The 13,434-nt window shown below is 42.6% G+C and overlaps 1 protein-coding gene across 27 annotated transcripts in view; it reads left to right on the plus strand.

Annotated features, from left to right (window-relative positions):
* The window catches only part of AMOTL1 (angiomotin like 1), a 155,577-nt gene that overhangs the window by 84,503 nt on the left and 57,640 nt on the right, over nucleotides 1–13,434 (plus strand). For all 27 annotated transcript variants that reach the window (XM_023644674.2, XM_023644676.2, XM_023644679.2 and 24 more), the window contains one exon: nucleotides 1,475–2,399. In XM_023644674.2, coding sequence (XP_023500442.1) covers nucleotides 1,475–2,399 — 925 coding nt within the window. The remainder of the gene's footprint in view (nucleotides 1–1,474; nucleotides 2,400–13,434) is intronic.

A 13,434-nucleotide genomic window follows, 5' to 3' on the forward strand; every position in this document is an offset into this window, starting at 1 on the left:
TTGTGCAGGGGAGTGATGTGATTAGGTTTTCCTATTTGAACAATCTTTCAGAGTAGTGTGGAGGATAGGTTGAGATCTGAGGGGTAGGTTTGGAAGTGGGACTGAGACTAGTGTCAGAGAAATAGATAAGGAGGCTGTTGGAACGGCCTGGGTATGAGATGCTGAGGGCTTGTAATGTTGCGGAATAAACATGGATTTTGTTGTGGAATGAATCAGATCCTGGCTCTGTCTCTTCCTACCTCTGTGACCTCTGACTTACCTTCTCTAAATCTCTCTGCTCATCTGTAAGATGGGGGAATTAATAAAGGCCTCATACGATTGTATGTGTAATAAATGAAATAACGTGGAGAGAATATAGTACAATACTTGGCACATCATATGCACTTCAAAGATGGTTCTTGTGGTTGTATACGGTTATTAATAAAAAACTTGGGAGATTGGCATGGGAATAAAGAAGAGAGTTGGGAGAGATGTTTCCGAGGTGGAATTGACAAGCAGTCACTGACTGGATGTTGGGGGTGAGGGAGAACAAGGAATTTTGGGAAACTCCCAGGTTTCTGACTTGGCAAAGAGTAGACGAGGCAGGGATACAGGGGCTGTTTGATTGGGTAAGCCTTGGGAGGTGAGGAAGACATGTTGAGTTTGAGGGACTTAGGGGCTGTCGGCTGGTGGTTGTAGACGCGTGGGTCGTGAGTCAGTAGTTGAAGATGTGTGGCGGATGTGATGACCTGAGATTCTGTTGAGTGAAGATGGAAGAGTGCTCAGGGCAGAGCTGTGGGAAACACCAGAATTTAAGGGGTAGTTGGAGAGGAGGGAGCCAGATATGGAGTGTACAGAGAGGCAGGAGGAGGGGGGACCTGGATGATGCCGAGTTAGAGAGCATTTTAAGAAGTGGGTGATCAGCATGCCAAATGTTTCAGAATGGTTAGGTGTGTAATATGAGAGCTGGAAAATTCTCCTTGGGCCTGGTTACTGATCAGAGCAGTAGAGAGGGCAGTGGATGGAGCATTTGGAAAGTGGAGACAGTGAGCGTAGCTTGCTTACTGAGGACAGTTAGAAGAGAAGGGAGGGAGAGAGGTAGGGTGGCTGTTAGAGGTATGGGTAGGGCCCTGAAAAGTTGGTTTCTTTGTTTGGTTTTGGTTTTTGCTTGTGTTTTTTTTTAAGATGGGAAAGACTTGGCATGTTTATATAAGGAAGAGAAGGGGCCAGTGGGGAGAGTGAAGGAAAGGGAGGAGTTGAAGGATGGAGCAAGGTCTAGGAGGAAGCAGGAGGCAAGGGACTGGACAGTATGGAGACACTTTGAACTGGAGAAACGCTTCCCTGGGAAGCTACAGGGTAAATTCAGGTGGTGGTGTATTTGAAATCTTGTCGTTAAAGGCTACTGTAGTTAGAATGTTAATTATTCGCCACGTACGTCCAGACCTATATTCCTGTGGAACAGCCTGATATCTGTTTTCCTGTGTTTATCTTTTAGTTGAGGATCCTCTTGGTAACTTCCACCCCCCGAACTTCCTGAGGATCTCAGAGGTGGAAATGAGAGGTTCCGAGGATGCGGCAGCTGGAACAGTATTGCAGCGGCTGATCCAGGAGCAACTGCGGTATGGCACCCCGACCGAGAACATGAACTTGCTGGCCATTCAGCACCAGGCCACAGGGAGTGCAGGACCAGCCCACCCTACAAACAACTTTTCTTCCACGGAAAACCTCACTCAAGAAGACCCACAAATGGTCTACCAGTCGGCACGCCAGGAACCGCAGGGTCAAGAACACCAGGTGGACAATACGGTGATGGAGAAACAGGTCCGGTCCACGCAGCCTCAGCAGAATAACGAGGAACTGCCCACGTATGAGGAGGCCAAAGCACAGTCCCAGTTCTTTAGGGGGCAGCAGCAGCAGCAACAGCAGCAGCAGGGGGCTGTAAGTCATGGTTACTACATGGCTGGGGGCACCAGTCAGAAGGCCCGGACTGAGGGGAGGCCCACGGTGAACCGTGCCAATAGTGGACAGGCGCATAAGGATGAGGCGCTGAAAGAACTTAAGCAGGGCCACGTCCGCTCCCTCAGTGAGAGAATCATGCAGCTGTCATTGGAGAGGAATGGTGCCAAGCAACACCTCCCTGGCTCAGGGAATGGAAAGGGGTTCAAGGCAGCGGGGGGACCCTCCCCAGCCCAGCCTGCAGGTAAAGTTCTGGACCCCCGGGGCCCTCCACCCGAGTACCCCTTCAAGACCAAGCAAATGATGTCTCCAGTCAGCAAGACCCAGGAGCATGGACTTTACTACAGTGACCAGCATCCTGGGATGCTCCATGAGATGGTCAAGCCTTACCCTGCTCCTCAGCCTGCGAGAACAGAAGTGGCTGTCCTGAGGTACCAGCCGCCCCCAGAGTATGGGGTAACGAGGTGATTATCAAGCCTAGAGATTTGACTCGGCTTTTCAAAGTTCAGCAATTGTGTTTTTAGCCCTTGTTATTTTCAAGGCTTGTTGGTTTTTTGTCATCAGTTTTTTTTTTTCTTGTGTATACTATTTAATAAGCCACTTTTTGGCCAAAATCTGTGGAGTGAAAAAGAACAGAGGGCAACTGGGGATTTTCTCCAAATGTAACAGAAGGCAACTGGGGATTTATGAGTTTTGGGGAGGAGCCTCCGTTGTTGGCCGTCCTTGGGAGCTCTGCCTAGTGGCCAGGCAAGGCGGCAATTTTCCTGGCTGGCTTTGTGGAGAGTGTCCAAACTCCTGGAACATATTATTACCATGGGGTTTTATAGAGTCTTTCTTCATTGTAGATTTTAGAGGAAAATGTAGTCTGAATGCTAGAACAGAGGAGTTAAAGGGACTATAGAATTCATGTAGTCCCACCCCCTTATTCAGCAGATGACAAACTAAAGCCTGGGGAGATTAATAAATTTCCACAGTACACAACTCTGAGGCAGCTGTATCCTGACCATCAAAATCTTTTCCCTCCATTGCCATAATTCCTCTTCTGATTGATCGATAGGTTCAACATCCTTTACTGAGTGTGTACTGTGCGCAGCCCTGTACCAGATTCAGAGATCAAGATATGGTCCCTACCCTCAGAGACCTTACAGCATTGTCTCGGGGGAAACCAGCATCTGGACACATCGCTGCAGTGCAGTGTGCTATTTTAGGATAGAAGCGTGCAGAGAGTGCTGGGGGACCAGAGAGGATAGTATGACTCACAACTGGAGGAATTGGGGAGAGCTTCACAGAGGAGGTGACATTTGAGTTTGGTCTTCAAGGATAAGTAAGATCTGTATGGTAAATGTGAGGTAGTAGGATATACTGTGCAGGAGGAATGCCGTTCCTTCAGACAAGACATTTAGGAGGTTTTGTCTGGAATGAGCTGCAGTCATGCAGAGCACTGGTGGGAAAGGATGTGGTAAGAAGTGGCAGAAGATGTGCTTGTATGGGGAAGTTGAGACCAGTTGATGAAAATCTTTTAGTGTCATACTATGGAGTTTAGAATTTATCCATAAGCATTGGGAAAACCAAAGTTTTTAAGTAGAGACTGTGTTGATGTTTACTAGGCTGACTTCCATAGCAGTGAAGGATGAATTAGAGGAACAGGAGAATGGAGGCCATGAGGACCTCCGGGGACAGTTTCAATTGTCCAGATAAGAAGTGGTGAAGGTGGCCTGGGTTTGAGGCCGTAGGTATAGGGGAGCGTTGTATGCTAAGAGAGGTAGGAACATAGAATTGATGTGATTTCATGATTGGCTAGATATGGAAGTTGAGGAATAATAGGGCAGTTGGAAATAAGGCAATTGGAAATCAAGCTCTTAGGAGAGAAATTGGGTCTGAAGATGCAAATTTGGAAGTTACCAGCGTTTAGTTGTTGCTGAGCTTGCTTGGGGAGAGCACGGAGCATGGGAAGAGAAGACAAGTGGCTACTGCCTATTATTGGATTTGTCTTCATTCCCACAAAGAGCTTTATTTATCTGTTTCTAAATCAAATGAGCTGAGGTTTCCCCATGTGACCACGATGGCTGTGTGCAGGGCATACCTTGGCTGTACATCTTCTGAAGAGGGAGTGACTGGGCCTTGGCAGAGAGAAAACTGGCTCGTCTGCCACTTACTTCCCAGCTGCTGACCCATTTTCCTGCACTAGGTTGGGAATGCCGGCTTGGAGAAGTGTACCAGCTTTTAGATCTCTGACGGGCAGCAGAACTCGTTCTTTCTCAGGTGGGCATAGTCTGACCCTACTGGGGCATCCGAGATGGGGCCCGGGGGCTCTTCTTTTTACCCTTTTATAGTTCCTTAAGCCGAAGGAGAAATTTAAACTCAAAAACGATAAAGTTTGAAGAGAAAAAAAAAGTCTTCAAATGTCTAGTATTTGCACTGCATTGATTTACCAGGGTTGTTTAAAATAGTCCATGATCTTTATCCCAGAATCATATTAGATTTTGATTTGTGATATTTCACATTTTTTCCTGAATGTTTAATTCAGCTTCCGGAGCTTGATAGAAGGTGAAAATATCCCCAAATGAGGTCTCTGTCCTTCTCTTTGGCCTTACTATTTGTTCATTGGCAATGCATGAAGTATATCATTTTCTTTTTGTCTTTTGGCACTAGGTGTGATATGAGGTAGGAGGTATATTAAGGGGAGGAGGGAAGCACTTCTTGGAGGTCTACCCAATTATTTGTGGAAAGTGTCATTTATCTCAGAGTTGTGACATCAAAAAGAAGAAGAAGAAATGTTTGAGGGATTTGAGCTGGTTGCCAGGCTTGGCAGCTGGATTGACGTGACACATCAAAATGTCCCAGAAGACGTAACAGACAGACCATTGAAGCTGGGCCCAGAGCTACAAGGCCCCTTTGTGAGCCTGCCCATGGCTAGCCAGCATGGCTCCAGTGGTGCAGCCCTTGGCTGACAGGGTAAACAAAGTTGCATCCACACCAGCCCTGCTTCAGACACATTCAACATGGCCCAAACTCCAAGGGTTGGATCTGACACTCAGCAGTGTGTGATGTTCAAGTTATCTTTGACTCAAGAGAGCAGCAGGGCTCCTTTTAATTTCGCTCACACATTCCCTTGTGCTTAAAGGATTACTGTTTGTCATTAATAGTGATGGTGTAGAAAGCTGCAGGCTGTTGCGTCAATACATCATAGACTCCTGGACAAGAAGGAGAGGGCTCTGAGTCCATCTCCTTGCCTTGTGCTGCAGAAGTGGCTCAGTGTTGCGAATATTCAATGGTTTGGTCCAACCCTTTATGTTGTCAAGACTTCACGACTTTTTGCCTAGAGGTGGAAAGATCCAAAGAGACCAGAGCGATAGAGCATAGAGCTTATGATAAGAGAATTAAGAACTTGGGAGTTCTTGCCTTCATTACTAACTCACCATAGCTTACAAATTCTCTCACCTGCTCTTGTCTGCTAAAGATGGAGCTGTGTGGTGGGTTATTTTAAAGCACTTTGGGCTCCTTTCTTGGGAAATCCCATGGAGAGGCCTGGTTGACTTGCACCACCTTGGCCCTTGTGTGGGTGAGCTCATGAGGCTGGCGGAGATGGAGAGACTAAGGTGACCTCGCCCTACTGAGGTAGCCAGTGGAGACCTCCAGGGACCGTCAGCCAGCCATGGTTTTGTTCCTGCTCCATCTTCCTTTTCCTCCAATCTGAAGGTGGAAACAGATATAAATGAAGACAAGGTGAGAATTGGACAGTTGTTCTATGGAAAATTGTTTGTTTTTTATTTTTTTTTTAAAGCAGGCATTTGGACATTAATTCTGACTCACTTTGTGGAAATGGTGCACACCACAAGTAGTGACTTGGCTTATGCAGTCTGTACTGTTAATGGAAGTGAACGCGTGAATGAATACCTGTGGACGATCTGACTGTCATCAAAGTAGTTTGGAGTACATTAGTCAAATGCGTGTCTGTTTTCCAAAGAAATCTGTCCATATGTCCAAAAGTGGAAACTAAAGATGCTAAAAAATTGCTTAAAATACAACCACTGTTAACATTTCTCCTATACAAATTAAATTTTTTCATATTATAATCACGTATGCAATTTAGTATCTTAGCTTATTTTTAGATAGTATTGTATCACAGGCTTTTTTTCTTTTTACAATGTTTAGTTGTCTTTATAATCATCCTTATTGCTGTATAGTATTTCATAAAGTATAGAATTTACATCATTTTCTTTCTTTTTTTTTTTTTAAAGATTTTATTTTTTTTTCCTTTTTCTCCCCAAAGCCCCCCGGTACATAGTTGTATATTCTTCATTGTGAGTCCTTCTAGTTGCGGCATGTGGGACACTGCCTCAGCGTGGTTTGATGAGCAGTGCCATGTCCGGGCCCAGGATTCGAACCAAGGAAATACTGGGCCGCCTGCAGCAGAGCGCGCGAACTTAACCACTCGACCACGGGGCCAGCCCCATCATTTTCTTTGTAAACAAGCTAATGAACATCATCATGCACATCAAATTTTCCATATTTTGGTTTACTTCTTTAGGAGTCATCATTTAGAAATGAAATTATTGGGTAAATTGTGTTGGAAATTTAATGACTTCTGATACCAGCTAACTTTGTAAAAATATTACAGTGCCTGTTTCACTGCACTTTGATAATATTAGTCATTATAATCACAAAAATTTTGCTAATTTAATAGACAGCGTTAACTCCTTATTTTAATTTGCAGTGATCAGTTAGGTTAATTTTGGGGGGAGGACAGTTTACTAGTTAGATTTATTTAATCTTGAAAATTGGCTCTTCATGTTTTTTGTTCATATGATCTGTATATTTTAATAGATTCAGAATAAACTAAAACCTGTTCTCTCTGACACTAGCTCTGGTTTTCCAGTTTCTAGAACTCCATCTCTACCCTTAGCAGGTAATAGCGAAGCAGAAATGGTGGTGGTTGCAGTAGGACTAACCCTTTGAGTGCCTACTGTGTGCCAGGCACTTTGTGTGGGTTGCCCTCCTTAATCTTCACAACAGTTCCAAGGGATGGCTACTATTCATGTCCCCACTTTAGGGTATGAGGATTTGTGATATAAAAACCTACGCTTAGAGAGAGGTTAAAGGAACTTAGTCACGGGTACCAGCTTGGGAGTACAGGTACCAGCTTGGGAGTGCTGGACCTCTGTGCCATACGCTGCGTCTCCCGTGAGTGTAAACTTGACCATTGTGTGTTGCAGTGCAGGCAAAGATTTAAGTTTCTCCTTGGTGTCATTTAACTGGTGAAGTTCTAATCAGATTTATATATCACACCTGATGTCCAGCCCATGCTCTGCCCACCTCTGTTTTTTTCAGGAGGGCCAGAATACTGATGAAGTATTCCACGCTCCAGGAGGAAAGTCCCCTGGATATCCTTTCTCCCAGATATCCTGGAAGACTTAGGAGCAAACTTGACCTTGCTGACAGCTCCAGGCTGTGGGCCTCAGTGTGTCTTATGGTTTGCTTACATTTGGAGGTGGGACCTGGGACAGCCTGTTTTGAGCAGAATGTTTCAGTTATGGAAGATGATAAGGACCATTTTAATGAGTAATTTTTATGTTTCAGGCAGTATCAGTTTGGAAAAAGGCTAAAAATGACTCCTCAATGAGTAAAGCACTCTTCTTTCCACCTGTCCATTGCCCTTTTGCCCTTTATCTTGGCTGAATCTCACTCGTTCAGTGTAGGGAGTTTGATTTACCAGCTTCCCAGAAGCAGAGAGAAGAGGAGTAACTGTTTATTATTAATATTGTATTCATCTATGAATGCGATAATTTTATTTTTAATATGTAGATAGAAACTTTATAAAAGCATGAAATGATGGTGTTTGACCCCACCCTTTTGTCCTAGGCTGATCAAAAACATCTTGTTATGAGATGATGTCAGAGCCAGAGATGCTGTGGACCTCCTTCCACAGGGCATGCTTGCTGACTTCTCTTCACAGGCCAGTCATCAGCACGAGCCACCCTCCTTCCCATCAGAGCAGGGGGCTTACAGTCACCTGCGTTAATGGAGGGAACCTGTGGTGTGACCAATCTCCCAAATCTCTCATATTTTCCTTAAAAAAATGCATTGAGCATTTTCCACCACAAAGACCTCCTGGTTTGGTTTTATTTAGAATAGAGTCAGAGTCACTGACATTCTCTGAGAACATGTCAAATGACAGTACAGAGAGGAGGGAAGGAGCAAACGAGGACACAGCCCAGGAACATATGTGGCAAATTAGAGAGAAAGCCTCTCCCCAAGAAACCCACGTGTGTCCAGCAGTGTGGCCAGAGTGCACTTTAAAACATGAACAAGCGTAAAGCTAGGTGCTAACGAGCAGACTTTACTCTTGGTGGGCTTGATGTTGGAAGGTGCTGTATGACCAGAAGAGTGTTTGGTAGTCCCATCTTACTTCGAGTTGGAAATGGCTAGAGGAGGAAGGAGAATTTTCAGAATGGGCGTGTTTCCAAAGTGGCGATTTCCAGTTTATGCAGTTATGAAAATCAATTGCTATGTGGGACCGAAAGGTAAGCTGGACCCAAAGCTATTGGGTTAAAAACTACGAATTGCCCTTAACAAAAATGAGGCCATGGAGCCTTATTTAAATTCCACCAGCTAAACATGTGTTTTGAATACCAACATTGAAACGCAGGAGTTTCTACAGTTTTTAAGCTGAATTATGGCTGGATGGGCCAAGTAAAATGCCCTGTTTACCCTCAGAAACAGCTCTGCAGTATGGGAATTTCAAAAGGCGTGGGTCAAGTTCAGGTTACTTTTCTCAGAAGCCTAACACAGTTCCAGCTGTAATGCATTAAATGAGTGACTTCTTCCAAAAAGAGGATTATCTATACCCATCCTGCATTGTAATAATTTTGATCTTGGTTTATCCAAGAGTCAGGTCTAAATTTGAACATTTATGAGTCTTATGGTGTCTATATAACCAAGGGGTCCAGGTGGGAAGGCTATGGATTTGGGAAAAGAGGAGTTTTGAAGTTCTGGCTCATCCACTTTGTAGCAAATTGCATAAGTTCTCTCTGAGCCTCAGTTTCCTTATCTGCAACTTGTTACAGCTGATTTTCCCTGGAATTAACTGCTTTTCTTCCTTACATAAATAAAACATGTTCACTGTAGAAAATTTAGGAATGCAGGTAATCCCCACTCTGTCCCCCTCAAGAGAAGAAAAAGAAAGAAACCAGAAATTCCCCATGGTCTCATTATCCAGCGATAACCATTGTTAGATATTCTGTTCCTTATGTTGTTCTGAGGCTCGGAAAATTGTAAGAAAATACTGTAAGTTGGAAAGTTGGAAAGCTTTATGTAAGTTGGTAAGTTGAAAGCCTTATGTAAAGACGAAGTGTTTTTACTGAGAAGTCTTAAAATTTGAACCTCTTCACAGCCAAGAAGTGCTTTATTATTTCATCTCATTTTTTAATTCTATTTCATTTTGTTTACTTTCTCTGATTATTAAAATAACAATTCTCATTTTTTTGCTTATCTTTAGTCTCTAATTTTTCTATAATGTACATGTATTACTTAGATAATGTAATTTTTTAAAATAGCCATATGTGTTCATTGTAGAAATTATATAAAGAGTAGAAAAATATGAAGAGTAAAAAAAAAATCCATAATCCTGTCACCTGGAGATAGTCACTCTGACTTTTTGTCATAGTTCCTTCTAGTCATTTTTCTATGCCTTGTTTTTTACACAGGTAAAATCCTAATATGTATCATATCTTGAGAATTTTTTAAAAAGTCTTTGTTTAGGGGCTTAGTAAAAGCTTATTGAATTGAATTGTTAATGTTGATAAATTGAAAATAATTTGTTTTATTTTATTTCTCTATTAATAAGTTTGGTTTGGGAAGTGTATTTAGCTGCCTGCATTTTCTGTTTTGAATTACTTGATCACATCCTTGCTCTATTTATCCATTGATGTTTCTTTTCCTGTCATGTTTTGAAAAAATTTTTGTCAATCACATAAGCCATATTTATTAAATGTTAGCATGATGGCCTAATTGTAGATAAACATATAGTTTAATATATTGAATAGAGCTTGCTGATCACCATTGATGCTTGGGGATCTAGGGACAACAGGTGGGGACTGCTGGTCTGTTTGCATGAGTTGCTTTGATGAGCACTGAATTCTGAAATCGTCTCCAAAATGAGGCCTTTTGGTGTACATGCAGAATAGTCTAGAGTAGTGCTATTCCATAGAAATATAATGTGAGCCACGTGTCTAATTAAAATTTTCTAGCATCCGCATTTTTAAAAAGCTAAAAGAAACAGATGAAATTAATTTTAAAACATATTTTAGTTAACCCATTTAGAAACATATTTTTAAAAGTATGTTTTAGTTAACCCATTATCACCAAAATATTATCTTTTCAACAGGTAATCAGCATAAAAAACTGTTAATGAGCTATTTTATGTTTTTTGTACTGTCTTCAAATTTTGAAGTGCATTTTACACTGCCTGCACGTCTCAGTTCAGACTTCCCATATTTCAGGTGTTCAGTGGCCACAAGTGGCTTGTGGCTACTGTTTTGGACAGCACAGGTCTAGAAGGAAGTGAGAATCTGTGTCTGAGAGAGCGTCCTGACATGTATGGATGTCACCTTGAAACTACGCTCTTGTTCTGCTTTGCATTACAAGAAAAGTCTTTCCAAGTGGAAGATTCTGCGGTGCTGGAGTATGCTTTCATTCCTCGTTAAAGCTTTAGGATTAAGGATTGTGATTCTCACCACAAAGTGTTTGAAGAGGAAGAGACCCCCAAGGGTGGTGCTTCTTGTTTCTCCTAACACCCATTAGCAGTGTGTGATAACAGAGGCTAACAGTTATTAAGTACTTTCCTAAAGATAGATACTATGTGCAATGCTTTACATGCAATATCTCCTTTAATTCTCACAGCAACTCTCTGAGGTAGATACTGTTATTATCACCATTTAAAGGTGAAGAAGAAGTCAAAAACTTGCTCATGGTTACATGGCTAGAAAGAAGCAGAACTAGAAAAAAGAGACCCCATATTAAGGAACGGTGTGCTCCTGGACCAACACGAGGAGGCAGCCCTGGTGTGGTGGAAGTATGGTGGGTTCAAGACCCCCAGTTCAAAGCCGATTTTTTGCTTTGTGAAGATTGTGAGATCTCCAGTTTGTGAGTCCTCTGAGCCTGAGTTTTCATACTTTAGAAACAGGGTAATAATATATGGCATGAGAGCAGTGAATGCCCAAGCTTGTGAGAATCACATGACACAGTGGCTGTAAAGTGCTGTTCAAGGCATATTTACATACAGGTGTGACGTAAAGATGTGAGGTTAAACAAGCTGATTTGTGACAGCTTGTTGTATGCTGAGAGGAATAAACAGACTGTTGATGAGATGTCACCAGTGACCTTATTTCTGCAATCCAAATAACATCATCGCTCCAGTTTTGAGCTGTATTTTGTGACCCCAAATACATGAGAAGGTCAGTGACATGGAGCTATGTTATTATATCGGCAACATCATGATATGAGATTCTACCTATATTATCCAGAACAAATCTAAATACCAAAGGTCTCTTCCTTAATAATGTAATGGTGAAGGTTTACGCATTCTTTGAAAGAGCATCAAGCATATATGGTCTCCCAACTTGGTCTCGGGCTTAGGGGCCAAATCACTTGACAAAAATTTATTGGATATCATCTCAGTTAAGTCTCAGTTAATTTTCGTCCCTCAAAAAACATGCATGCTAATAATTAGAGAGAAAAGACATACAGGTATGAAAAATCAAATAATGTTACACTTAAATAAAAATTCAAAAGGACAAAAAACATGACATAAGGCCAGTGGTGGTAGGTTGTCAGGAATGTGGTTCAGGCAAGGTTGTTAGTTCCGAGGAAAGAAATGGGTGCAAATTCTGGGCTTGGACTATATATATGGGGCATGGTCCAAGTCATTGATGATGGAGGACCAGCCTATATGACCTCTATTTTGTGTCTTAGATTTGACTGTTTAAATGCTGTTATTCTTGTTTTTAAGACGTGGGGAGAAGAGGCTTTTGCAGCCCTACTCAGAAATATTTAAGTAACTGGTCCGTTCGGTGGCAGATGGAAGAAGGTTACTTCCTGTGGTGTTTCAAGGCTCATTTAGTTCTTTGAGGAAGGAGCAGGGCCTGTTGGTGGTTCCTAAGTTTTTGTGAGGATTAAGCAAGGCAATGAAATGTGGTGCCTGGCAGACAGCATAGACGCCATCAATTTTAGTTGAATGCTCTCTGGAGATATGACATAAGAGAAAAACTCAGAGGCAGGTTTCTAACCTTCATGCTTCCCCTGGAGGCTTGAACCTACAAAAAGTTCTGATGCTTGGGGCTGGCATGGTGGCGTAGTGGTTAAGTTTGTTTGCTCCGCTTCAGTGGCCTGCAGTTCGTGAGTTCGGATCCTGGGACCAGACCTATACACTGCTCATTAAGCCATGCTGTGGTAGCATCCCACATATGAAATAGAAGAAGATTGGCACAGATGTTAGCTCAGGGCCAATCTTCATCACCAAAAAAACCCAAAAAAGCTCTGATGCTTTTGTGTTAGGGTGTGAGGGACATGGATGTGGTGGTGGCTTAGACTGGGCCTCAGGAACCCATGAACAGAGGACCAAAGGGTGGCTGCCTCCCCTCTGCACTTTCACCAGTATAGGGAAATAGTGAACTGCATCGACTCTGGATTCAAAAGCCTGGGCTTGGATCTCCTTTGTGTTCTTATTATCTCTGTTATATTTCACAAGTAAGGTACCATCCTGTGCCTTGTTTTCCTCATCTAAAGAGAGAAACTGACAATGATACCCATTTTATAAGGCAATTCTAAAGGTCAGAATGAGATGATGCATGTAACAGTGCATACCACAGTGGCTGAAATGTAAAAAGTACTCAATAAATGTCAGCCACAGCAGAAGAAATTTATTGAGCTTCTCATGAACGCCACACTCAGTGCTAGTCTCTGCAGTAGAGGCTGTGGGATGCAGATGATAATAATTACAGTAATGGTGATGATAGCTGACATTTGTCCAGTGCTTGCCTTGTGCCAGGCTTTATACATATTAACTCCTCAAGTCCTTAACAATGGGCTAAGTGTCATATAGTCCCAGGAAACCAAGACACGTGATGTTGAATAAGCTAGCTCTCAGACTTCACGATCAAACAAGCGAAATAGGCTCACAAAGAGATAATTGTAGCATAGAATTCTGTTCGCAGGTAGTTTCTCACTAAATGTTGGTTCCCATCTCCTCTTTTTCTCTTTTTTCTGTGTCTCCATTCCTAGGAAGTGTTTATCCTAGTGATAGCCGATCAGTAGCATTGTCTTTGGAAGCTGAAGATAGGTGTTCCATAGCACTGTTCCATCTGGTCTTGTGTGAAAGTTTTTTGTTCTCTCCCAACACTCTGTCCCCCTCATTTACACTAAGCCCAAATCACCTGTACAGACCTTTGAGCCCACTGACCCTAGCTGGCTGAGTAGTAGAACCAAGGAATAGAGGTTTGC

Source organism: Equus caballus, chromosome 7 (genome assembly GCF_041296265.1).
Source record: "Equus caballus isolate H_3958 breed thoroughbred chromosome 7, TB-T2T, whole genome shotgun sequence".
Taxonomy (NCBI): Eukaryota; Metazoa; Chordata; class Mammalia; order Perissodactyla; family Equidae; genus Equus; species Equus caballus.